The sequence below is a fragment of the Battus philenor genome, unplaced genomic scaffold (assembly GCF_028537555.1).
Source record: "Battus philenor isolate CCGP_79_NKW_IND1 unplaced genomic scaffold, ilBatPhil1.0.hap1 SCAF_30, whole genome shotgun sequence".
Lineage (NCBI taxonomy): Eukaryota > Metazoa > Arthropoda > Insecta > Lepidoptera > Papilionidae > Battus > Battus philenor.
The window spans coordinates 4,543,835-4,568,566 of record NW_027181694.1 but is presented as its reverse complement, the minus strand read 5'-3'; the positions used below and the strand labels follow the sequence as shown (position 1 = coordinate 4,568,566).

At 34.2% G+C, this 24,732-nt stretch overlaps 1 protein-coding gene across 2 annotated transcripts in view; it reads left to right on the top strand.

The window, feature by feature from the left end:
- The first annotated feature begins 6,107 nt into the window (after positions 1–6,107).
- LOC137927429 (segmentation protein cap'n'collar-like) overlaps positions 6,108–24,732 on the top strand; it is an 80,314-nt gene continuing 61,689 nt past the window's right edge. For both annotated transcript variants that reach the window (XM_068771236.1, XM_068771235.1), the window contains exons 1-3: positions 6,108–6,257; positions 20,855–20,988; positions 22,607–22,696. In XM_068771236.1, the coding sequence (XP_068627337.1) occupies positions 22,637–22,696 (60 nt within the window). In that variant the 5' untranslated portion in view covers positions 6,108–6,257; positions 20,855–20,988; positions 22,607–22,636. The remainder of the gene's footprint in view (positions 6,258–20,854; positions 20,989–22,606; positions 22,697–24,732) is intronic.

Genomic DNA, 24,732 nt, shown 5'->3' with positions numbered 1-24,732 from the left:
AGGTTCGATTTTCAGGATGCGATCTTATATAATTAACATTTTGTACAATAATTATATGAGATTGCCTCGGCATACAAAAAAATATAAGAAAGATAGACAGCAGCATACTGTAAGTACTATAATACAACACTACGATGGTTAAGCCTAACACCAAGAGTGGCGGATATCTTTGGAAGAGGCAAATGCCGTGCAGTGGGCGTTTATGGACTGAAACGACGACGACTGAACAAATGCTACGAAATATTAAATAATGAATTACGAATTTCTTCCAAGTTTTGTATTATCTATTTCATTCTTTTCATGTTGTTGTTAAGTCAGCCTATTATTATTTGAAAATAAGTAATCATGTCCTGAGGCAGTAGGTTTGGTAAGAAAAGGACCAAGATACTACTTCCGTCATGCAGCAGTAGTCGTGCAATAAAGTGCACCGCCCGCCAGCACGATTAGTGCCAAACACAGAGACTCTGTGTTTGGCACTCCGGTGTAAAATTACTCCTGAAGATGCCCCGTGGAGGGGTAAAACACGTGTTGAGTGATTTAACGGTGGTAGTTGTGTAATTCGCATTGTTAGCCGCATGCGCTTTTATCAGCCGGCTGGCGGGCGGTGCACTTCATTGCACGACTACTACTGCATGGCGGAAGTAGCTATATATTGGTCCTTTTCTTACTTGGGATGAACTTCCGCAAAATAACGCCTGAATACATTAAATAAGAAAGCTAATAGCCAACCTCCACTAGTTGGAGAGGCACTTCAAGAGAGACATTAGATAAGTAGGTTTAGTATCCACATCTATAGTAACTTCTTTATATAGAACTTACTCTTTCTTTATATAGAACTGTGTTCTTTTACGAATAATGATAGAAGTTGTACAGAAATAAAATGGGCAGAAAGTGAAAAAAAAAACATTAAAGAATATTAAACCTTGTCCTACTAGTAGTACGAGAGGTCTCCAATAACGAGGGTCATGAAAAAACCGTGTGCCTAGGTTTTATTACCATCATCATCACTGTTTGGAGAGGATGTCCACTTCTGGACATGGACCTTTTCTTTACATTTCCACGAGAACTGGTTAGGAGCGGTATGCGTCTAGTATTTTCCGACGACCTCAACAAGGGTCGCCTGTTGACCGTGTAGGTAGAATCCGCCAATCCTTGTTCTTCCCTCCATAAAGTTTAGGCCCCCTGGCTACTCGTAGAGAATAGAAGGAGTATATATAACCTTTTGTATAGGTTATTAAATATCGCCGCCACCGAATAAAATGACTACCGCCTTTGTTATTTCTATCTGATTTTTAAATAAGGCTTTATAAATAAGGTGAAGTACAAACATGCATAAAAAGGTTATATGCAAAGCGTTGTTTTAAATATAAATATTCATAGATTGTTCGAAATAAAATTAGCTAATATCTAATATATAAAATTCTCGTGTTCACGGTGTTCGAACTTGAACTCCAAATTTTATATGCGTATTCAGTAGATCTGAGAATCGGCTACTATCTATTTTTCATACCCCTAAGAGATAAGGGTGGTCCAACCCTAAATTATTTTTTTTATTTTTTAAACAATTTTTTTGGTTTTTAGTTTATTATGATACAGCATACAAAAATACATACAATCTTAAATTTTCACCCCTCTACGATCAACCCTTATTTTTTGTTAATTAAAACCCAATTTTTTTTTGCAAAACAACGTTTGCGGGAACAGCTAGTACCATATAAATATTACAATTTTAAGTGTATCAATTCTTGAGATATAATCAATGTTTAGTTTTTCGTCTCTCCTGTAAAGTTGCGTTTTCAGACTTAAAATTTTATTCTGTGGAGGCGGCGATATTACAAAGTTTATTGTAATTCCACAAACCTGAATCAAAAACATTTCGTAGATTTAAAACTATTTCATGAAGCTAGTAAATATTTTTATGTATACGTATTCACAATATCATCCGTGACAATGTTCACAAAGATCCTATTGCTAGATTTATAAAAAAATGTCAATAAGCGTTTGTGTTTAAGGTGTTACTGTAAATAAATTCATAGAACATAATACGCCTTAGGAATTATATGTTTTCCGCTAGACAATTTCAATGTATATTACAATACACGGCGATAAATATTGCACATCGACCTTTGGAAAGAGAGATTCGGCTCATTTCGGCTTCGTAGAGCGTTATCTCTGTCGCACGACTGACAAAACGTCACATATGTAGTGTGAAACAGAGATAATGATCTACCAAGTCGAAATTAGCCGATTGTCTCTTTTAAAATTTCGATGTGCAATACCTATCGCCGGGTATTGTAACTATGTAATTTTATATTCTTTCAAAAAATAAATATGCCGGCTAAATTCCTATCACTAGGTCTCAGATTTGCGGTATTTACCACCCGGAAAGGTGGTATGCATCAATAAGAGATGCATATTGAATTTTTAAATTTGTATATTAATTGTCTAAATGATTTGGACCCACGTGGACAGACGGAATCGAACTGACATCAACCAAAGCGTCGGCAGATCCACTGCCCACTTAACTAAGTCGCAGATTAAAATCTTAACCGCACGGGCGACATTATCTCGACAACGGAGGACTTAAAATGCCTTTCATAACGCCACCCAATCCAATTAAGGCAGGTAGGTGGACGCGGTATCGGCCATCTTTAGTTCGGGCGTGTTAATGGAATATAATTTCAAGGCGATTTGCGTTAAGTTTTTATGTATGTTAAGTTCTGTCTTTCCCGGATGGGTCGACGTGAGTGAAATTTTAGTTCAAATCTGAATTCGAAGCCTTTATTCGACACAGAAAGGATTACATATTTTATTGACGACAACATAAGCTTACTAAATGTCTCAGACCAGAGAACAGCAGACAAGAGGAACTAACATATATATTTAAAAAAATATATACGAGTAAAATTGTCTATTTAATTAACTTAGAAAGTGGAGTCGTTGGATTCCAGCAGTGGAAAAAACCGGCCATCGTGACTATCTTTGGGGAAGGCATATATGGAAGGCGTAGGCATATTGCAGAAGATTTCTATCGGTTGATATGGTGATGATGATAACATTAAAGTAAGCTAAAGGCTAACACATCATTCCCAAGGTATGCTTGCCTTTATGGTGATCTCTGTGTGGTACGCAGAGGACGGTGGTGTTCATACTCTGGAAACTTATTTGTGAGCAGTGGCAATCAGTTACATAAATTGTATCCTGAATCGAATTTGCGACCTATTGTTGTAAGTCTCAGTCGTCTACCGCTGTGCTACCGGCGTTATAGATTCCCATAACCTGACCAGTGTTCAAACATCACCCAAGTTCATAGCCAACACGCTGATCTGCGATGACGCGGCTCGGGCAGCGCGCGTCATCGTGACGTCACCGAACATGCGTTCTCCAAGCCGGCATGAGTTACAAGTTTGTGTGCCGTCAAAATAACAAGTGCGCGTTTCCACCCTTGACCTGTGTGATCATATTTTAATCTCTCCACAACACCTGGCAACAGTGAGCCAGTTGGAGTGAACCTTAGTACATCTGCAATACGTTTAACTATCTTTTGTAGGTTGACATTAAAAATAGTCACACACAAATTGCAGGCTTCCCTTAGTGAGGAGATCGATAGACGAACGCAAGGAACCGATATAATCCAGCGGACTGGCAAGTTGAATTGGCAGTGCAGGCTACATAGCGCGCAGAACGGATGCGTATCTAAGGTCCTGGCGTGGAGATTAAAGACCTGAAGGCAGATAGACGACCTTGATAATGTCGTCGGAAGTTGGCACGCTCCCTTTCGCTCCTTTTAGAAATTTATGGGAGCCTACCAGCAGTGGGCGTTTCACGGCTGAAATGATAATGAAAAGAGTAGTCAAATGCCTGTATTACATACTCAAAAATGCCAATCCATATTAAAATTATGGACTCTTTTATAACCATTTACGTAAATGTTTTAATTGGGATATTTTTGTATGAACCAAATTTAAGTGAAGATGTTGTTTATATCTGTAATTAACGTATGTACATTTTATGATTTGCTCAAATGTTTTACCTGTTTGAATGTTCTGAAAATTTAGCTCCGAAGTAGCGTAATTAGAAAATATGATCGACGAACTCCGCTTGTCACGTTGCGATGGAAGCGCTATTAAAAAAAAGTACAGAAGCAAGAATAGTAAAACTCTTGAACACTTTCACTCGGCGCCGGAAGTGCCGACATCTTCCACTCACGGTGACAAAACAAGATGGCGTCCAGTCATCATCTGTCAGCATGTTTGCCGCGCATACAGTTTGTTTTTAATTCAATATTTGGTGACGAACAGTTTCTACTGTTGCGAATGTAAACTGGAAAGTTTTCACTCTGATTTACTATGCTATATAGGGTGATCGGTTGGTGTATATTTCAATTAGTTGGTTCCTTTTCACCGTTAGTATAGCAAAATTTTAACCCTTGTAGCTCAGCGGTAGAGGACTGAAACTTGCAATCTTATGTAATTCACACTTTGTGCATTAATTATATAGGATGACCACTGCTTACAAAGAAGTTTCCAGAGGATGCGATCACCAATTCACCTGTTAAGCGTGACGATCATTGTATATCTCCCCATAGATATATTTAGAGGTCTATGAAATGCAGTGGGCGTTTATCGACTAAAAAGAGTAGGATAATAAAAATATAAATTGTACTTACTACTCTACTATTTTCCTCCCAGTTTTTCTATTTTTTCTCTTCATAAGAACCTTTCTTATATCTTAATGAAAATATGAAAGAAAAGTTAGCCGGAGTAGTCTAGCAGTTCACGAATATCACGCATTAAAACAGACCATTTTTAGCTATACAGGATGATTGGTTATAGGTGTAAAGACTTAAAAGAGGTTAATGTATGGCTCATATGACTGACAAGTGATGTAACATTCTAACCAAAAATCAATGGTTTAAGAATCAATAACGTAAAGATAATGAATGAAACTAATTATTGTTACATATCTGTTCCTAAAGACTATACTGTCGCAAGTAATTCAGCCTTTCGACTTCTCAAAAATTAATATAACATATTTCAGTCATAATATTGTAGAGAATGATTAAAAACAAGCATGAAAGCTTCTAGTGTACAAAGGAGCTATACATTTACACCTTTAATATTTTTACATGTAAAACCACGCATCCTGTGTTCATGTTAGTTTGTTCTGGTATATATTACATTTTTTTTTCAAGTTACGTTGAAAATGTGATATGAAAAAATGTAAAATTAAAGTCCAAAGCGACACAACATGTATTACGTAAAAAAAATCGATTGTCGTCAAATATACTATATGTTAGTTTAAAATTGTAAAAATAAGTAAAAATCATAATTGGATTTAAAAATAAACATGTTGATAAAGAATATTTAAATTTTCGTTTGTTATAAAAAGAACCGTTTTGTTTTTCAATCGTCTATTCACCAATTTTTTTCTGTAAAAGATTCAAGGTAATTTTTTAAAATATATATTAACTTTAATTTAATACATAAACATTACAAGATACCTTTTTCATGTTTCTTATGTGATAGTAAAACTCAATATTCCGGGACATGATTATAAAAGTACCTGCGTCTAAAAATCACGCAATTAACAACCTTATTACAAGTGGGCAGGTTTCAAAACGGTCCGCGGCGCGTTTCAATTAATACCAAACCATTATTTAACCGCTTGAACCCTCCATATAGAGTAACCTATATCAAATTGTACAAATATATCCTTTGCGTAAAAAACGAATCGTCACAGCGGCAGATATCGCCGTCCCGTTCGTACATTTAGTAATTTTGTATGTGAAAAAGAGACGGATGTAATGGATCAGCTACGTCGTGTTCCATTCGTCAAGCCCCGCCTAAGCCTTTTGACGTGGGCCGTATCGCCGGTTGGTCGAGACAATGCCGGGAAAAAAAGGCCAGTGCGTGCACGGCAAGGGACAAAAAGGTCCCTCCAGGGTCCATTATAGATCCGCGACTACACGCAGAAGGATAGGAATCCTTTACAAAAGTGACTCGTCATAGTGCGTGTACATTTCAGTCGGTGCGGGCTGAAAACGAAAAAAAGAGTTTACATTCTAAATTCGAATCGTCGTGGTGGAAATTAAAAAAAAATATTGCGCTAATCAAACGCAGTGTCATCGGACTGTTTAAACGTAAAAAAAAGTTAGTACTGGCGCGAAATCGACTAGGTCATGTATGATCTGCGCTATTGACGCTAGGAGTGACTCTGTGGTTTTTTCTGTGCAATCGAAATCCGTCGGAGATACGGTGAGTTGTTACAATTCCGTTGAAATGTTTGCTTTGAAATTCGAAGACTTTTTTGTAACACATGTTTGAAGATGTTATTAAGATGGAAATAGGTAAAATCTTGTTCAATATTCTCGTACAAGCACTTGCTTGTAATTTTTATAACTATTCCGATACAGTGTAAATAATAGAAATGAGGCTTCTAAGTAAACTTTACTTCTTATTAGTGACGCATTCTATGAGTTGAATCATGTACACTATTAAACAATGTTACTAATTGTAGATAACGGGTTCGATTTCCTGGGTGCAATCTTATATAATTTATTTATTTATACATATATACATATATACATATATATATATTTATTTACACTGCGCATTAACTATGTGAGCACAAATAAGCTTCCGGAGGATGCGGAGGTCCTCTGCGTACCATAATACCACACTGCGATCGCCAACCCCTCTGCCAAGTATGGCGATTATGATATATATCCCAATGGGCGTCTATGAGTTGAAACAAAGATATACATAAAATGATAAACTTTATATAGTATCACTAAACACGTTCATTACGTTACGAGATCTAAAAGATAACTCGACTTTTGTTGTATGCGGTAAACAAAATTCATGCCATGTTTAAAGTTCCTTGTGTATGACAAAGATAAAAATACATATTTTCTTCCTCCGATAGATTTGATTCGACGGTATAATAAAAAAAAATATTAGAGATTTAGCTCTTACGCAGTGCGGGAAATTTCAGTTATAAAGTATTTCTCTGAACAACAATCTGATTGTTCTTTGGTCCACCCAAACGTACTGGTATGTCTAAGACAATAGACGATAGTTGTAAAAGATATAGAATTTTAAAACTAGATAGTCTTAGAAGAGCATGTCCAGCTTATCACAAAGCACTTAACATATTTACTTATAGCCCTTTGGCTGAAATGATGATGATAAAAATAGTTATAAATCGGATAAATATGGTCGAATAACATGTAAAATGTTATAGGTTCATACATAATAAATTAACAAATACAAATTTAAATATTTTTGTTCAAAAGGGCACTAATACGCACTTTTGAATCGTCGATTATTTTAACATTACAAGTAGTAAGTTATAAGTAAGCTACCGCTGGCTTAGTACGCGGAACTCCTATCGCGGACTTAATTTAGGTGAAGCTATACAAAGCCTTAATCGGCAAGCAGCATAACTTAAAACACTTCAAATGCAAAAACCACCGGTTCGGAACGCTGATCTGTTGAGAAGAGTCGGCTAGAAACAACAACTGCAGTTTTTAATTGAAATTTAATAGAGTTTGATGTGTACTTTATAATATTAAACATATAAAGTCAACAATCCAGGTTTCACACATTTTTGATCGATTAAAAACTCTTGAATGCTATACACATGCTATCTAATATATAAAATTCTCGTGACACGGTGTTCGAACTTGAACTCCTCTAAAACGACTTGACTGATTTTTACCAAATTTTACATGCGTATTCAGTAGGTCTGAGAATCGGCTACTATCTATTTTCCATACCCCTAAGTGATAAGGGTGTTCCACCCCTAAATTTTATTTTTTAATTTTTTAGACAATTTTTTTGGTTTTTATTTTATTATGATACAGCATACAAAAATACATACAAACCTAAATTTTCACCCCTCTACGATCAACCCTTATCTTACATTTGTTAATTAAAAACTTTATTTTTTTTTGCAAAACAACGTTTGCGGGATCAGCTAGTATACATATAGATTTTAAACTAAGAAAAGTAAGGTCTAAGATATCTCGTGGAACTCTATTATATGTACACTTAGACCTATGGATTTGTTAAATTTTTGTAGATGATAATTAGTCGTAACGAGTTTAATTTTATTTCTTCTATTTATCTATTCTGCTTTAGCCCACTACAAGGCTTTTTACAAGGTTCGCCTGATGACATTCCTGCGCTGCTCGCATCTAGCGACTTCCTGCAGCTATATGTCGTCGGTCCTACTAGTGGAAGGGCCTATCCATGTTTAAATATCTTGCTTTTCCATCACCTATCACTTGCTGAAGGCTCACTCTATTTTTCCTTATTAACTAAGCCCAAGCAATGGATGTCTGAAAGATATTGCAGCAGCGATACCACCGCCATTACTATACTTTATTTCCCACTTTAGTGTACAATTAATAAATAACTGAATGTTGTAATTTCAAAAGAAATGAATAATAAAACTTGTTATTCTAATTCTTAATAGGTAACTCTCTTTATATAATCATATATAGCCATCTTTTTAATAAACAATGCATTGGATTTATAATAAGATAGACTTCATTATTCTCTAGATTTTTAAACATACACGTATTTAAAGTTATTTCATAATCATAGAATCTGAATATAAATAGTTTGAGAATTAAAATTACTACTATCTAAAAGTTGTATTGGTTTTAAAAGATATGAAAAATAATAAAACATTCAAACTAGGCGACCGCATCAAAATGGCGGTCGCTCGTTGATCTCTTTTACATGTAAGATATTGTCTACGATTTTGCGTTACGTTATTTTGAGGTACTACGCTAGTAGTTTTTATATTTATTTCTGGGCTTGTTTACATGCATATGATTGTTTATTTTGATTATTTATATATTTTTCATATAAAAATAGGATTAAATAACTGTTTGATGAAAGTCTACAGTACAATATATGCTACGAGTGATTTTTCACGTATAACAAAACATAGTCTTAAACTTCAAGCCTTATTGCCTTGCCTTAAGGTTTTGGAGTGGACACTATGGACTGTCGAAAAGTGAAAAGATATCCTTAACTTTGTTGGAAAACAATTTTATCGTAGAAAATATGATGGTGATGCAGTTACAATATAAAAAACTTTGAAATTCGATTTCACACAAACAACTTGAATCATTCGATCTTATACCTTTTTAAATAATAAGCCGATATAATAGACGAGATATGTATCGCAAACAGATTATAAAAAATATACGATACACTTAATCTGTGAACAAGCTTTCATGTAAATGCACCGGCAGCCATTATGCGAATACCCGCGTAAAATATTTTGACGTTTGCATGTGTCACATTTGACAGATCGCCGTCGATTGATATCGATCCGTCACGAGCGAGGCCGTGTTGTGCTTGTTTTGATTCCGCGCTGCACTTAGCGATCGATTTTACGACACCCGAGGGATTCAGGTATTGGACCTCGCCAGGCTCTGCTGATCCCTTGAGGCTTAAAACATTATCCCGGTTTTGTAATTGTAACCGATATAGCTCAGTAGATTGGCAGCCTGATATATCAGTAGATTTCGTAGAGAAATCCCGTGCATATAGCCATTGCCGCGGCTCTTTCAAGTAAACTTTCCAATGAGGCTCGAAAAGACCGTGTTTATTTTTTTATGTTCTGTCTTAGCGCTTCTCGTCAATCCCCTGGTGAACGGAGTCTTTATTTACATAATAATTTTTAACATAATTTAAATTAATTACCAGGCACATCATTTGTCCATCTCAATGTCTTTCATTCTTTTCTCTTATTTTCTTTACAGTATCTTTAATTCCTTTCCATACTTTCCTTTTATAACTCTCTTCACTTCCTTCGCCTTCCCCCAAGAGTTCTACAATTGTTCGATTATGATTTTGATCACTTATATATTTGTTTATCGCCTCTTTATTTATTGTTAATTTCTATTTTTTTGCTATATATATCGCGCTTAATTTGCATTTCTAATATCACAGCTATTTTGTCAATGTATTTATGTGTCACTTAATAGGATATTATCACTCAAGTTATTTTGTTTCTTGTTTGTATGAGATCGTAGGAAAGATGTTTTAGTATTTTATAACTTTCTTCATGTTGAGGATGCTTTAAAGAGAAGTTCAAATTGATTGTAGTTTCTGTCAAAATAAATTCTTTGCTGTTTCTCTCGTGACGTGCACAAGTGGTTACTGTAATGTACATTATGAAATGAGTAAATGAATAGTTGCAGTGAAATTTTAATTGTAAAGGAAAAATTCAATATTAAAATTCTTTACAAAAATAAATTTGTACCAAACAAATACAAACGCTTTTAGAGCTTCCTAAATTACGCAGAGCCTGTGTCTTGAGAAAGCATTATATCAATAAGACATAATCTAGCGTGAATGTTTGATCATTTTGTGTATGTTTGTACAATATATATACATATATATATCTTGTAAAAATAATTGATATGGATTTTTCTCCGAGCAGGACGCGTTTAGAATCCCTCGTAGCTTTAAGTTGAAGGATCCGTAGTATATCACTGCTGTAAAGCTGGAGAATAATCGGCGAAGCTATATATATATATATATATATATATATATATATATATAAGCCATTCGGAAAATATTGAGGAAAATTAAAAAAAAATTATTGATTAAACTTCCTTTTATAATCCTTAGTTAAGCATGGTTATTTTTTAATTTCTAACTATAAAGGTTATTTGTAGAATTTATTACAATGTAAGCTGATTAAGTTTCTCATGCATTTCTCTCAGATGAGACTTCATTTGAAACTTTAATGTTCAAAACAAACCTTCAATTTCTGGTTTCTATTAAATTGTGCTCTACTGGCATTTTCTACTTATATGCTATACTAAAATTATCCTGTGTATCTCATTATAAAATAATAACTTTTATTAGATACAAAAACATACTCAGAAGAAATAGTTAAAACTGCTAAAGAATAATAAAATATTATTAAATCAAAAGTAGTAAAAATAAGACATGATATATCTTTCATATCGTGTAGTCTTTCTCACGGGGATACAGTGAAATATTTTTTATGTCTTTAAATATGTTATCTAAAGATAATAAAATAATATCGGAATTATAACAATAAACATACGATATATAATTAAAGTATTAAATTTTTATCTATTTATGTCAGCCAATGGTCGCCCGCTGGATGAGATAGGCCTCCGCCAAGATTGCCATGGTTGATATTGACTTCCCGAGTGTACCGGCTGGTGATTTTCGCTCGAGAACCTTCTACTAGACCAGATATACTCGGTATTTAAGAATTGCTATAGGGTGGGCCAAAAATTTTTGCAAATAGCAACACTTGATTTCTCCAAAACCGTGAGAGTAAAGGGCCAACGGCGAGACGGAGCACATCTCGACGATGTAATTTTTAAAAAATAAATTTTAATAAATGATAATTACGGTAAATAAATCGAAACCAAAATAGCATTTGTACTTTTATTTCTACACATGTTTCAAAAGTGCAAAAATTTATGGCCCACCGTATATTAGACTTATTTAATAATAAACCTAATAATATGCTTTCAGTTAGGAAGTGTTGTAACTTGATTTTTTTTATTTACTGTCGACAGTTTTCAGTTAAAAATATTTTATGCTAATATTTATAAATGGATACCAGACTACCACCGTTTTGATTAAAGTCCCTTTGAGGTCTCTTAGAATTTTAAATAATTCTCAAAAACATTTACATAATTGTCGGACCCCCCGTGGCGCGCACAAGACTAGTCGACCCTCCACCCTTGTTCACACCCACTCGTATACCTTTGAATAATTTCTTTTACCTCTCCAAGTAAAACATGATGTACAAGTTATATTTAAAACATTTTTAATGAATGTTAAATCTTTAAATAATATTTTAGTCATTGTTGATTAAGCGACCCGTTGGAACGACGACATTAGGTCGCGTGAAGACGCTAGATGCGGTCAGCGCGAGACCGGCCATAAAGGCGATCTTTTTGGAAGACCGAGATTAATTAATGAATGTAAGGTATATACAGAAATATATCATTCTATCACTGAATATATACATACAAGGTGATTGTAAGTAGGTGTACAAATTTTAAATATTTTTACTCACAAATAATTAGTAAATCCTTTCTTTAAACCTAACGTTTGTGTACTATGTGTGTATTGTATCAAATGTTTATATATCTACATATATTAAAGCTAAAAATAATATATATGTTCTGAGACTGTATTCATATGTATGTATGTATATCTTGCTGGTATGTCCGTCAGATGTGAGGTGGTGGGAATTACCAAGTGCTAGTAAATATTTATCTCTTAGAACATAAGCCTCAAAAATATATTATGTCCAATTTAAATGTAGATAAAAAAAATGTACCTAAAGTATCAGATATGTGTTTCCCGTGTCTCGAGCCGAGCGGCGACCACAAAGCAAGACCGCCCGAAACAGCGGCCCGCTGGGAAAAAAACAAAAAGACTCACCTCTCACTCGCACGTAAAGCGACGTCCCGCTCCGACACGCGGCGTGGATCAGACAATTTAAAAATGATTCGAATTTCCGAACAAAAAACTGTCTAACGCGAGAACGAGACAGTCGCGTGGGTCAATTTAAATTTGGAATGCGGCTTAAGCGCTGTGTTACCATTATGTGCATTCGAAATTAAATTTTCTAACGAAGGTTTTTATGTAAAAAACAATTGCCGCTTTAACAAGAATTTTAAAAGCTAATTGGTTTAAATAAAACTATTCGCGAATCGCAATTTCGTTGCCATTGCTGTTTGTTAGATCTAGGTGTATAGTACTTCGTGATATTACTGAAGCAACGAGGAGACATCTCATATATTAAGCGTTCACAGGCGATTTTGAAAACGAAAATGCTTACATTACTTTGAATCAAAATAAAGCTACGAGGGTTCCAAACGCAACCTGATTTGAGAGGAGACCATAAGAAACACAGTCTCGTGTTGTTTTTGAACATATTCACTTCAATTAAGAACAATCAAGATGAACCTCTTAACTGTTTAGAATATAAACGTATAAGACCTGAGAAGAACATGCGAAAGAAACTAGATTATTTATTTTAAGCAAGAACATAAAATTACATATTTTTTCAATTATGCATTGAAATAGTCTGGAACTTATCAATTTCAAGGTGTGCTAGTTATTCTAAAGATAAAAAAAAATATCTCTAGTTATTCTAAACCCTCAATTTTTATATTTTTTAAATCTAGCAATAGAAGCTTTTCTGAAAATTGTCTGGGATTCGTTGTAAAAACATATACATTGACCGTATAGCCGCTTTCATAAAAATTAATATCAATTAGAATTCTCGTCTAGTTAAATCATGTAATGATCAATCAATCACAGCCCCATGCGGACTGCGATCAGTTTCGAACTATGCTCGATACCCCAGTACTTGTGCCGCAAAGTGCGCAGAAAAATTTCCATTGCTGTTTTTCTTGTATATCTGACATTATCGAAGTCGTGTTTTTAATGTTAAAGCAATACATCGATATTATAAATGATTTTAAAAAAGCAATTAAAATATATACATAGTTACAAATCTCGTCGGCAGAACAATTAAAGCTTTTTATATCTATGACTAATTATAATATTCGATTGTGAATATGAGCCTCCTTTTACTGTTTTAATTTTAGTAGATTTAAATTACTAAAGACATATAAATACAATCTAATTAAACCTAGCATCTATTCACTCACAACAACCTTATTTATTTGAAAATTAACAACCTAAATACATTTTTCTCTAGTGAAATATATTAATATAGTTAAAAGACATATTGCAGATTCGTACAATTGTTGTTTAATGAATTTCCAAGACATTGCATTGAGAACTTTGCTTCCTAAACCGTGTTTCGATATTACTTCACAAATATGGCCATTTTTATTATTCAAAATTTTATATAAAACATCAAGCAGCGAAGAAATAATTGTAATAAGTATAACACTTAATAAATATAAAAAAAATATTGTTTTTAAATTTAATACAAATAGGGAGATTATAATAACTGGCAACATTGAACAATACAAAAGATGGCCGCCTAATGAGCGTAGATTGGATTCAATTGTTTCTGGCAGTTGCTCCAACCCGGATCGCTGTCATTCCATTTACGTCAAATTGTTATTGGTCATAATAGAGTATAGAATAAATAGAGTACACTCTATTGGTTACATAACCATTCTTAATTAGGCCAATGAAATTACCTCTTCCCAAAGAATACACAGCCTTATTGTTTATAGGTGTAAAGGCTTTAAAGGCTGCTCAACAATATTTGTTGACAATTAATCTGTGGTATACCCTATCTAAAATTAACGGTTTCAGAAATAACACCAAACGTAATGATGGTATAGTAAATATAGGCGTCTTCAAAAGTCGTATTACTACATATTAAAATTAATTATTATTTATTATATGTCGCCGCAAACTTTGTACTGCTAGAAGCTATTGACCTTACGCAAGTTTAAAAGTGATTACTTGATTGCTCTTTATTTTTGCTGATAAATAATATATTTAAAATCCCTTTAAACCATACTTAACAAGAAGACCTTCCGCTCCGTGAACTCAGTACCGATGAAACTGTAAAAGCCTTAGGGCTAACAGCATTAACATCTTCAGAAACAATAGAGACTATAGAACAAGAACACGTAGTCAATCCACTTATTTTCTGATATAAAAAAGTATTGTTGTTGTAGACTGTTTTTTAAACCTAGCAATGCAAGGTTTCTGAACATTTACAGGGATTCTATATCCTGTCCTATATATATTGTCCATTATATGTGTCTAAACTTGTCTACTCTAACAATAGACAAACATAGAATCTTTTGTACTGTGACTATGCTAATGTAAATATTTATTTGAAATATTCTTTGTGAGCACTGTACTCAGAGAATTAAGTCCTAGGAATATGGTTAGATGAAAGTTTCGTCATTTTACAACATACACGGACTAAACGAGATTTGATTAAACAGTAATTGGTCGTAAAACTACAAACTGTAGTCTATTACAGGTACTAGGTTATATTTAAGAGAAAAAGTTTTAACATGGTTTCTATTTGTAAGTACTATAGTCAGTGAAGTGAGGTCTAGAATGTGAATCGTAAATGTGGTGCTGCGCAGTATTCAGGACCCAATATACAACGCATTGTAGTTTGTTTCTGATATAAAAAGTGGATAGACGCTGTTACAATTTTCAACAGAGTAACGTCGAGTGGGGCCGTGGCCAGTGATCCATAACTTCATGATCTATAGATCGTTTCACTTTCATCGCCGTCACCGTGAAGCCGCCGTCACTGTCAAGGTTGAGTTATATAAGCTTTATTTACGACGTATTGTTGTCGCTTCACGCTTAGACGGCGTTTTGGGGTTGGTAGAGTCATGTGGAACGATCTATCTGCCTGTTGCCGATTATTTTAATTGCCAAATCACTTATTAACAAAAATTTACTCCTACTATAGTTGAATCGGGATTTCTCTTCGAATGGAACAAATAAAAATCGAGGAGAGTCGTAGAAGGACGAAAGGAATAGACATAGCCCAGCGGTTTGATAAGTAGCAACGGTAGTGAACAGGCCATATAGCCAGCTAACACTAGTCGACTAAGGAAGAAGAAGATGCAAGAAAGAAGATGTGCTAGCAAAGAATGACAGATCAGACAGAAGTGTAAAAGGAATGAAATGAAAGATAACGAGAAGGACGCAAGAGAATGTAGAATAAAAATTGCTCCACACGAAGCAGGTGGAACTAGAGACGCCCAATAATATAGCTTATTAAAAAAACACTAGTGTATTGGACAGTGGAATCTAAGTGTGGGTTCCTAGATCTTGTAAGGCTGACGTGAAAGGCACAACTTGGCGTTCCATCGATTCCTTATGCGGGTAATGGGTCCATCATGGACAGGATGGATGCGATGCTTGGTCCTGAGGACCCGAGTAGCAGGTTTTTGACAATGCCATGGTATTCACCTTTATTGACCAGACTCCTTTCTTTACATAACAACATTTTAAATAATCCTATTTAAATAGAAGAGCTGTTGTTAACTTTTAACTTGTCTAAATCTTTCATCAGGTTATAGAAAGGTTTCAATGTTATATCTCTCTCTCTACCTTCAACGTAAACAAATTAACTGTGAATTTATTCCTAGTTTTTGTTGATTTGTACTTATTCACCTTACGTGGTGTTTTACTTTATTTGTTTCCCAGTGAGTGCTATTTTTAATTGATATTGCTTTTCTATCTCAACTCAATTTCAATTAATTTACATGATCGATATGGTGATGACATAAAAAAATTGTTAAATTAAATTAAAAAAGCGAGTATTAAGTTTCTGAACGGCTTTTCTTAACAGATTTGCGTTCCGAGCCGGTGGTAGGTTACTACTTATATTGTTAAAATAATTAAAGATTAAAAAGCGCAAGTAAATGCACACTTATGTAAAAGTAATTTAAATTTGAAATGTTCTTAAGAATAGAAATAAGCTCGGTTTAAGAAACCTCACTGGCATATCTTCAGGAGTTCTATTGTTTGACATACGTGTTCATCGTGTGTACAATCGGAAGCAGTTTCCACAAAAGAACACCAGAAGCAGATGTATTAAAATGATACACGTTTTAAGCTTTATAATGATACATTAAATAATCATAAAAATTCAGAGCACCTGGTTATTAAAGGCGTATACACTATTAATATATATAATTATATAAATGAAAATAATAATGGCAATATACTTATACATATTAACTTATAACTCGAGAACGGGTGGACTTATTTCTATGATGCTTGTGTTTATGAATCCGTCTTTGTTCGCAATAGGATAATAAGTATTTAATAAAAAAAAATAACATTAAAAAAGGATCGGACGAAAGGATTAAAGAAGGAGGAAAGGATCCGTGTAAATATTTGTATTTTATAATTATGGCGAATTGAAAATCACAATAATGCAAATTTATTGACGATAAGTCGATATGAAATTCGCCGGGTCAATTAGGCCCGGTATAAGTCTTGCTTGCCTGGGTTGACGACTGCATACTTGTTTGTGAATAGTGGCATTTCTACATAAATAAATCACACAATGCGAATTTATTCAACATTATATCGCGGGAATCCCGCGACCTACGATCGCAAGATTCAGACCTGTTACGGACATGATGGCACTGCCTACTTACACTATATTAATTAAAAAATAAAGGAAAAATAATATAAATATTCAACTTTATTTAAAAAATGTGTCAATGCTTCTATTAGGAACTTGGATAGCGATGTACCAAAGATGTCAAAACCAGGCGATCTGGCGTAGAGATCATTGTACATTTTGCATGGTCTATAAAAAAAATAAGACCTGTGTTTGGTACACACAGACGGTATATAAAAGGTATACTCTATTTGTATCTATATATAAATAGTTTACATGGTCCTGTTCACGACCGGTCAGCTGTGAAGGTCAAATCCAAAATGGCGTCAATTGAAGTGTTTTTTTTTTCTGCGAAACAATTAAAACAAGTGAGCGGTTATTTTGGATTCGTCCATTCGCCACGTTTATTTTTAGTTTTGTCTTTTAAAAACCGATTAGATTCGTTTGCTACTTGTTTTTTTTTCTTCTTCTAGGTAAACCACAAAGGTTTTAGTTAAATAAATTAAATTTATATTTTATTTATTTCGGCGTCTTCGTCGTTTTTGTTCATAAACGCCTACTGTTAGATATAGGTATATCATAATCGCCACGCTTGGGAGGAGTGTTGGCGGAGTGTGGTATTATGGTACACAGAGAACTCTGCTGCCCAACCTCTGGAAATTTGAATGTGATCAGTGGCAATCGTATATAATTAATGCACAAAGTGTGGATTATAAGATTGTATCCCGAGTATCGAACCCGTGACCACATTTGTCACTCCCACCGCCATTTTATTTATTCACATAATTTATGAACATTATTGACAAAATTAGTTAAATAAAATATCAAAATATATGTACAGTGTAAAGACCACATATATTATAATATAACTGATTATAATATATTTCAATATTATATAAAATTGTGAGTTTAGCTTTAAAGCTTTCGCTAGTATGTATAAAAGGTTAATTACATATTTTACATATCCGACAAGCCAATAACTTGTTGCAATACAGTCTGTAGCTGTGATACTGCAATAGAAAATACAACTGAAGTGTTTGAGGATGGATAAAAGGAATGGAATGATTGAGAAAGGAAGATGGAATTATGGAATGATAGAAGGAAGAAAAAAAGATATTGTGAACTATGGAAGACGAGTACGAAAATAAAAAAATCATGTGAAAAATTGTTAAGAAATAAAAAAAACCCTGTTCCCAACAAAATAGGGGTGGAAGGAGAGGTCCCAATAGCGGAGGCCTCATATTAAAAAAAAAAACAAAAAAAATACAGTTTGCAGGAACATATAGTAAACAATACTTAATTTTAATATGTAGTAATGCGAATTTTAAAACGGTTTTTCTTACTATATTGTTGATTATTAATTTTAAAACCATTGATTTTTTCATAGGATGTACCAAATATTAATAATAGCCAAATGAGTTATACATTAACCCCTTTAAAGATTTCACATCTATAACGAAACATCCTGTATTTTTTGTTCTGCAAAAATGACTTTAATATGCAGTGACATTGAAAATAACGGTCCTATCTTAAATATGGAACAGATAACAATTAACATCTCACAGTTACCCGGCAGCCCTTTTACTACTGTTAGAAATTAAAAAAAAAAAATATGTCGCCACTTTCCGAAAGGCTACAAAGGGCGGATTATGGTCAACGTTGTATTGTGTTCACCACAATTGAGGATTTATGCCACTACGGCTGTGGTTGACCGATTGTCTTTGACTCGTTTTTTTTTAAACCTCACTCACCAATTACCTTTGTAATGTTGGTGCACTTGACAAATTCGTTAATATATCAGATGTCGTAAACATTTTTTTTTAATTATTTAAATAAGGTAACTCAATATCATTATATCAGGAGGCTCTCACTGGAAGGTATATGTCTCCTCCAAAAATCATTATGACCGGTCTTGCCCTGACCGTATCTAGTAAGTCGTTTACAAGGTCGCAAAAACCTTGTAAATGCTCTTAAGGCATTCTTCTCTAAACGCACACGTCTGATCACTGTAAATGATTCGAAATTATAATACTAGTTAGAGTATTTAGTACAGTGGTTTGACTAATTTATTACTAATGGTTTAGTGATAAATTAGTCTAACAACTATGTAGAGATTTCCACGTATGTAGACTCATCACGACATATCTGGAAGCAAAAGGCTTAGACTTGAAATTCGGTAGAATTATTTCTTTTTTCATGTAGATTTCAGCTTTTTCAGGTTTTACAAAATTACACTCGCAACAGTGTTGAAAGGGCGTTTATTTTATAAATATTATATGCAATGCATATTTTTAATATAAAGCTCTTATAAATACAAAAGTTAACAGGTTGGTTTGGTGTGCTTACCCTAAAATTATTTTGAATATATTTTATAAAATTACATCCATATATAAGGCAGCAGAGGAAGCAGGCAAGGGTTATCTAGTAATCTATATGTGTTTATTTAAGAGGTTTCTATTTATTTAGACTCATCAAGATATCTCTAGAGCCATAACGCTTAGAGACTTGAAATTCAGAAATATTTCTTTGATATAGTAGATTTTAGCTAAGAACGAAACGAATACGGATTTTTCGATATTCCACGCGCCAGTGGAGTTAAGGGGCGTTCCTTTAAAAATATTTTGATTACTAAGGCAGAGCTACAGTATAAAAATAGTTTTTTTATGAGATTGTGCAGAAGACACCTAGTGTTACATAAAGAAATAGTAACAGACGTTTATTAACAAAAAACAGTTAACGAAAAATTTCATCCGCAATAGGAGTTTAGCCATTAAAAATATGGATATTTACTAACTTTAAAATGAAAATCTTATCAAGTATTTTTAATTATGTTAAAAATGATAAAAAGTGGATTTTATGAAATTACGTCGCAAAATGGAATTCAGGCCCCGCCAAGAAAGCGAGAGATCAACCTTCAAATGGCTTCATAGAACATAGCCCCTTTTTAATTATTAATACATTTAAATAATATGTTACTTAATGTTATTTGAATTTTAATGGAATACAATACATACAATAATTTTACAGACAGACGGTCGACGTGTTTATAACACAAAAAAGTTAAGAACACAAGTTTATTGACCAAAGAACAGTTAAACAAAACTATTGAAATATTTCTTAACACAAATGAACATAACAACGTCAGTTAGTATTAACAGCTTGTTAATTCTTTTGGCTACCGTAAATAATCTGTTGAGGTCTTAAACCCTTTCACGGTTAAAAGGATTATGCCCACCGGGCTCTGTGGGCAGCGCCTTTTGCGGCCCGAGAACTGTTTGATTTATTACAGGGGCTTGTCTTACATCGAAGGCTGTGCGTACTGTTTTGATTTATGACGTAAATTACTATTCGGTACATGCGTACCGGACGTTATTTTTTGTCACCGTCGAGTTATTTTTAACCTTGCTTACACTGCTGTCCAAGTGGTATTAAAGATTCCTCGGTTTCATGAAGGCAGGGCGATTATTGGCAATCCACTTTACATTGCCGATGAGCAGGCCACATGTCACTAAATATATAGCCCCTTGAGCCTTAAGGTTCTAGAGTGGAGAACACGGACCGGCTGACAAAGTTGTTAAGATTGCAACTTGAAGTTGGATGCAAGGAATCTATAGGAAGGTTTAGTGAACTTACGGCTGAAAGGAAGACATTAATTATATGCTATTCCTTGTGAACGTTGCCTTGTAGTTATTAGTTCTCTTCTGACTTAATTTTTATTTCGCAGGCGAGTACGTCATCCAGGGTGAACTGCCTCGGGAGTTGGTTAACAGCGAAGAGTCCAGGTTTGATCTGCTAGAAGAAGCGCTCCAGCTGGTGGAGCTCGGCGACGAGGCGGAGAGCAAGGATGAACAACCAGAGGTTAGTATGAGTGAATTCAGCTGGGGTTCCGACATGTTATATCTTCAGTGGTCTACCTCAGTGTTTCCATTCGATAACCAACCGGTCTCGTTGGACACGAGGACGAACGGTTTGTCACAGATCCTATTAATTTTTTTTTATTTAATATTCTTTATTGCACACGATAGGATACATTTAAATAGTTTGATAATAAACAAAAGAGTACAATGGGCGGTGTTTCACGAGGCAATCTCTTACAGACTACCATAGTATGGAAACAGTAGAAGTATAAATAATAGTGTAGTTAACATGTGCAAAACATCTAATATATAAAATTCTCGTGTCACGGTGTTCGAACTTGAACTCCTCCGAAACGGCTTGACTGATTTTTACCAAATTCTATATGCGTATCTATTTTCCATACCCCTAAGTGATAAGGGTGGTCCACCCCTAAATTATTTTTATTTATTTTTTAGACAATTTTTTTAGTTTTTATTTTATTATGATACAGCATACAGAAATACATACAACTCTAAATTTTCACCCCTCTACGATCAACCCTTATTTTTTATTTGTTAATTAAAAACTTTTTTTTTTTGCAAATCCACATTTGCGGGATCAGCTAGTACATATATACAAAACATAGTTAAACATATATCGCTGGTATTGCTTTCCGAAGTGATAGTTATGTTAGCCAGGTAATAACAACTGATTCGAGTTTCGGCCTATCGGGCGTCCCTGTGTCGGAACGCTAAACGGATACTATCGACAAGTAGTGTCCCAAATCGAGGAACCCCCTTGGGGGGTTTTGCTATGCTTAGTCACTCCATAGAGATGCCGCTGAAGCGATCTAAAAGCACGACGGCCTTTTAATCTAGTGAAATTGTAGTACATAGTGGCCTGATTTAAGGATTGAGAAGAGACCACGTTTCATACTCGTACGTTACTGACTATCATATAGAATATACTAAGAATATTTTCACTGTTTCGATAAAACTAAAATGTGTTAACATAATGTCATTTTATTACTTGATTGAACTATATTTTGTGCGTTGGAATTACATCAAATAATTCCCCCATCTTTTTCATCATAATACACAAACACAGAGTTTGGCACTAATCGGTGTAACATTACTCCTGAGGATGGCCCGTGGAGGAGTGTAACACGTGTCGTGTGATTTAACGATGGCAGTTGTGTAATTCGCATTGTTTGCCGCATACGCATTTATCAGCGGGCTGGCGGGCGGTGCACTTTATTGCACGACTACTGCTGCATTAGCAGAAGTAGCTATATATTGGTCCTTTTCTTACTTATAAATTATTTTAGACAATATGGGCTAGTAAGGGGGCGGCATGGCGCGTTTCTGAGAAGGTTGCCAATGTAGTTATTATTAATCAAAGTGTAATATAAAGTACAAGTGCACAGTAGTTCGTTGACTGTTGTCCCACGCGTTACCTGAGCTCATGGGAGCGGTTGCAGCCAACGACAGTACATTGAGCCAAGGGTCTAAATGTGTTATAATTATTGTAATATTTATTGACAACTAGGTACAAAAATAAGCTTTAAATATAGCTTTAGAATCTGAAATCTTTTAAAAATGACTAAGGTGAAAAGGTAATAGAGGTGTTTGACCTGCAGGCGGTAGAGGGCAGCAGTAGCGGAGGCGAGATGCTGCACCCGGCCATGCGGCATGTGCCACATCACCCGCTGGCACATTATCACAACCAGGTCAGTTTCCACCACCAGTTTATACACAGTATTGTAGTGTAGTAGATACTTCTTCATCATGCAATATTTGTGCAGTTAACCCAATGTAATATTGAAAATACCGGAATAATTCCACATTTTTTTTAATTTATAAACTTTATAATTTTTTTACATTTTTTTAAATGGTCAAAACTATTTCATGTTTATATTTGCATAGACTATGTTTATTATAATGTAAAATACTAACGGTCTTAGAACTTTCGTGAATTAACGTGCTCCAAAAGTAATGAAGTGACAAAAGAAGATCTGTATTGATCCATTTCAAATTGAAATATGAAAAAGGCCCATATCACGGAAAATTTTTATTTTCAGTGTAACATATTAAAAGTAAAAATAATTTTTTAGCATTATTTATTAATAATTTTAACGCATTATTATAATATTTGGAATATTCTATGTATATAGCCATTTAAATTTTAACACTGGTAAATAGTATCCATATAAAGTTTACCAATATATTCACACTCCAACAATGAGAACCAAAATAACAAATCATCTTTACATTCAAGTAATGTAACGGTTATCGATATCAGTGCTTATTTGTGATTTTATACTGTTAGGAAGTGTGTTACTATAAATTTAATATTTTGTTTGAGTACAAAAAAAGATAATATTAATTTATTTGACTTTGGAACTTTTAATACGAATGTTCTTGATCGTCAACTCTTTTTGTTACTCTATCATAATTATGACTCTACTCTGCTTCGCAAGGTGTTATAGTTGTGGAGAAGAAGCAGAGTGAAACAAGGCATACTTTAATTTAAAGCTAGGAAAGTTTCAAACGCACTCTAGTCTGTGAAAAGCCACCAACAAACTCAGATGTGTTTTTTTCGTGGTCACTTTTACAATATCTCTAGTAGTAAGAGAGAAAGTATTTCTTATAAATTTTAGTTTTATGAATTCTTAAATTATACATGTATATATACAAATTATACATGTATATACATATATAAGAGGGAAATAATGACGCTCTCTTAAGTTAAATTCACACGACATTTTTAACAAGTTTTTTTCTAATCAACAATATATTCGCCTTCGTTATCAACAACCTTTTGCCGTCTAGTATACGAATTTTCAATGCCGGTGCGATAAATAAAAATCAATCGGTTTTTTCTGTAAAATATATCGATAGAAACGACATCACTTTCCGATCCCTCTAATATATCGTAATACAGTACACAGTTTATTTTTTATTATTATTATTACTTTGGCTTCACATAAAAGTTACTAAATTTATGTAGTCTTGAAAAACAATCTAAGAAGCTTTTTTCTTTTCTTACTTTCATTCTGGTGCTAACATTATATACATAGCTTTTTAAAAAAAATATATTAATGCATGAATGCATATACACCATGTTGTCATATTAAGCCTCTTTCGTGTTATGCTTCTCTGCCGATGGTCCAGCGTATCAGACGGGATCGAAGGGCAGATTTTTTTCCATAAAAACTGTGTGATAAATGATCGTGTCTCCCGGATCATGCACCACACACGACGGTCGCTGTGATATGGTCCAAGTTATAAGATTGTCACTCTTTTGCGTCACTGCAGGTGAAGTCGATTAACTACACCTGCAAAACGTGAGGTTAACTGTAACGAAATGGCAATACATCATCATCATCATTATAGCCGTGAGACCTTTACTACTAGACACATGTCTCCTCTATGGATTTCCAATATCACCAGCTGAAACTGGCCTGAATGCAACGTTTTACGATAACCTTAGTAGGGGCAATTATTCACTTTTTTGTAGACAAAGATGCGATAGTGCCATAAAGGTAGAGAAACTAGAAAGAGGAGAGAGAGTGAGAGAGCAGATAGAAACAAAAGAGATGTAAGTAGTATCGAGACAAGATAAAAAGAAGAAAACACAATTGGAATTAGTAGAGAAAATTTACAAGGTCCATTTAATTCCAGTTTCTGTCAAATTGGTTCTAGCGTTCTTCATGTGATAAATCAAGCAATCGGTTTAAAGGGGTCAAGGTATAACTCATTGGTC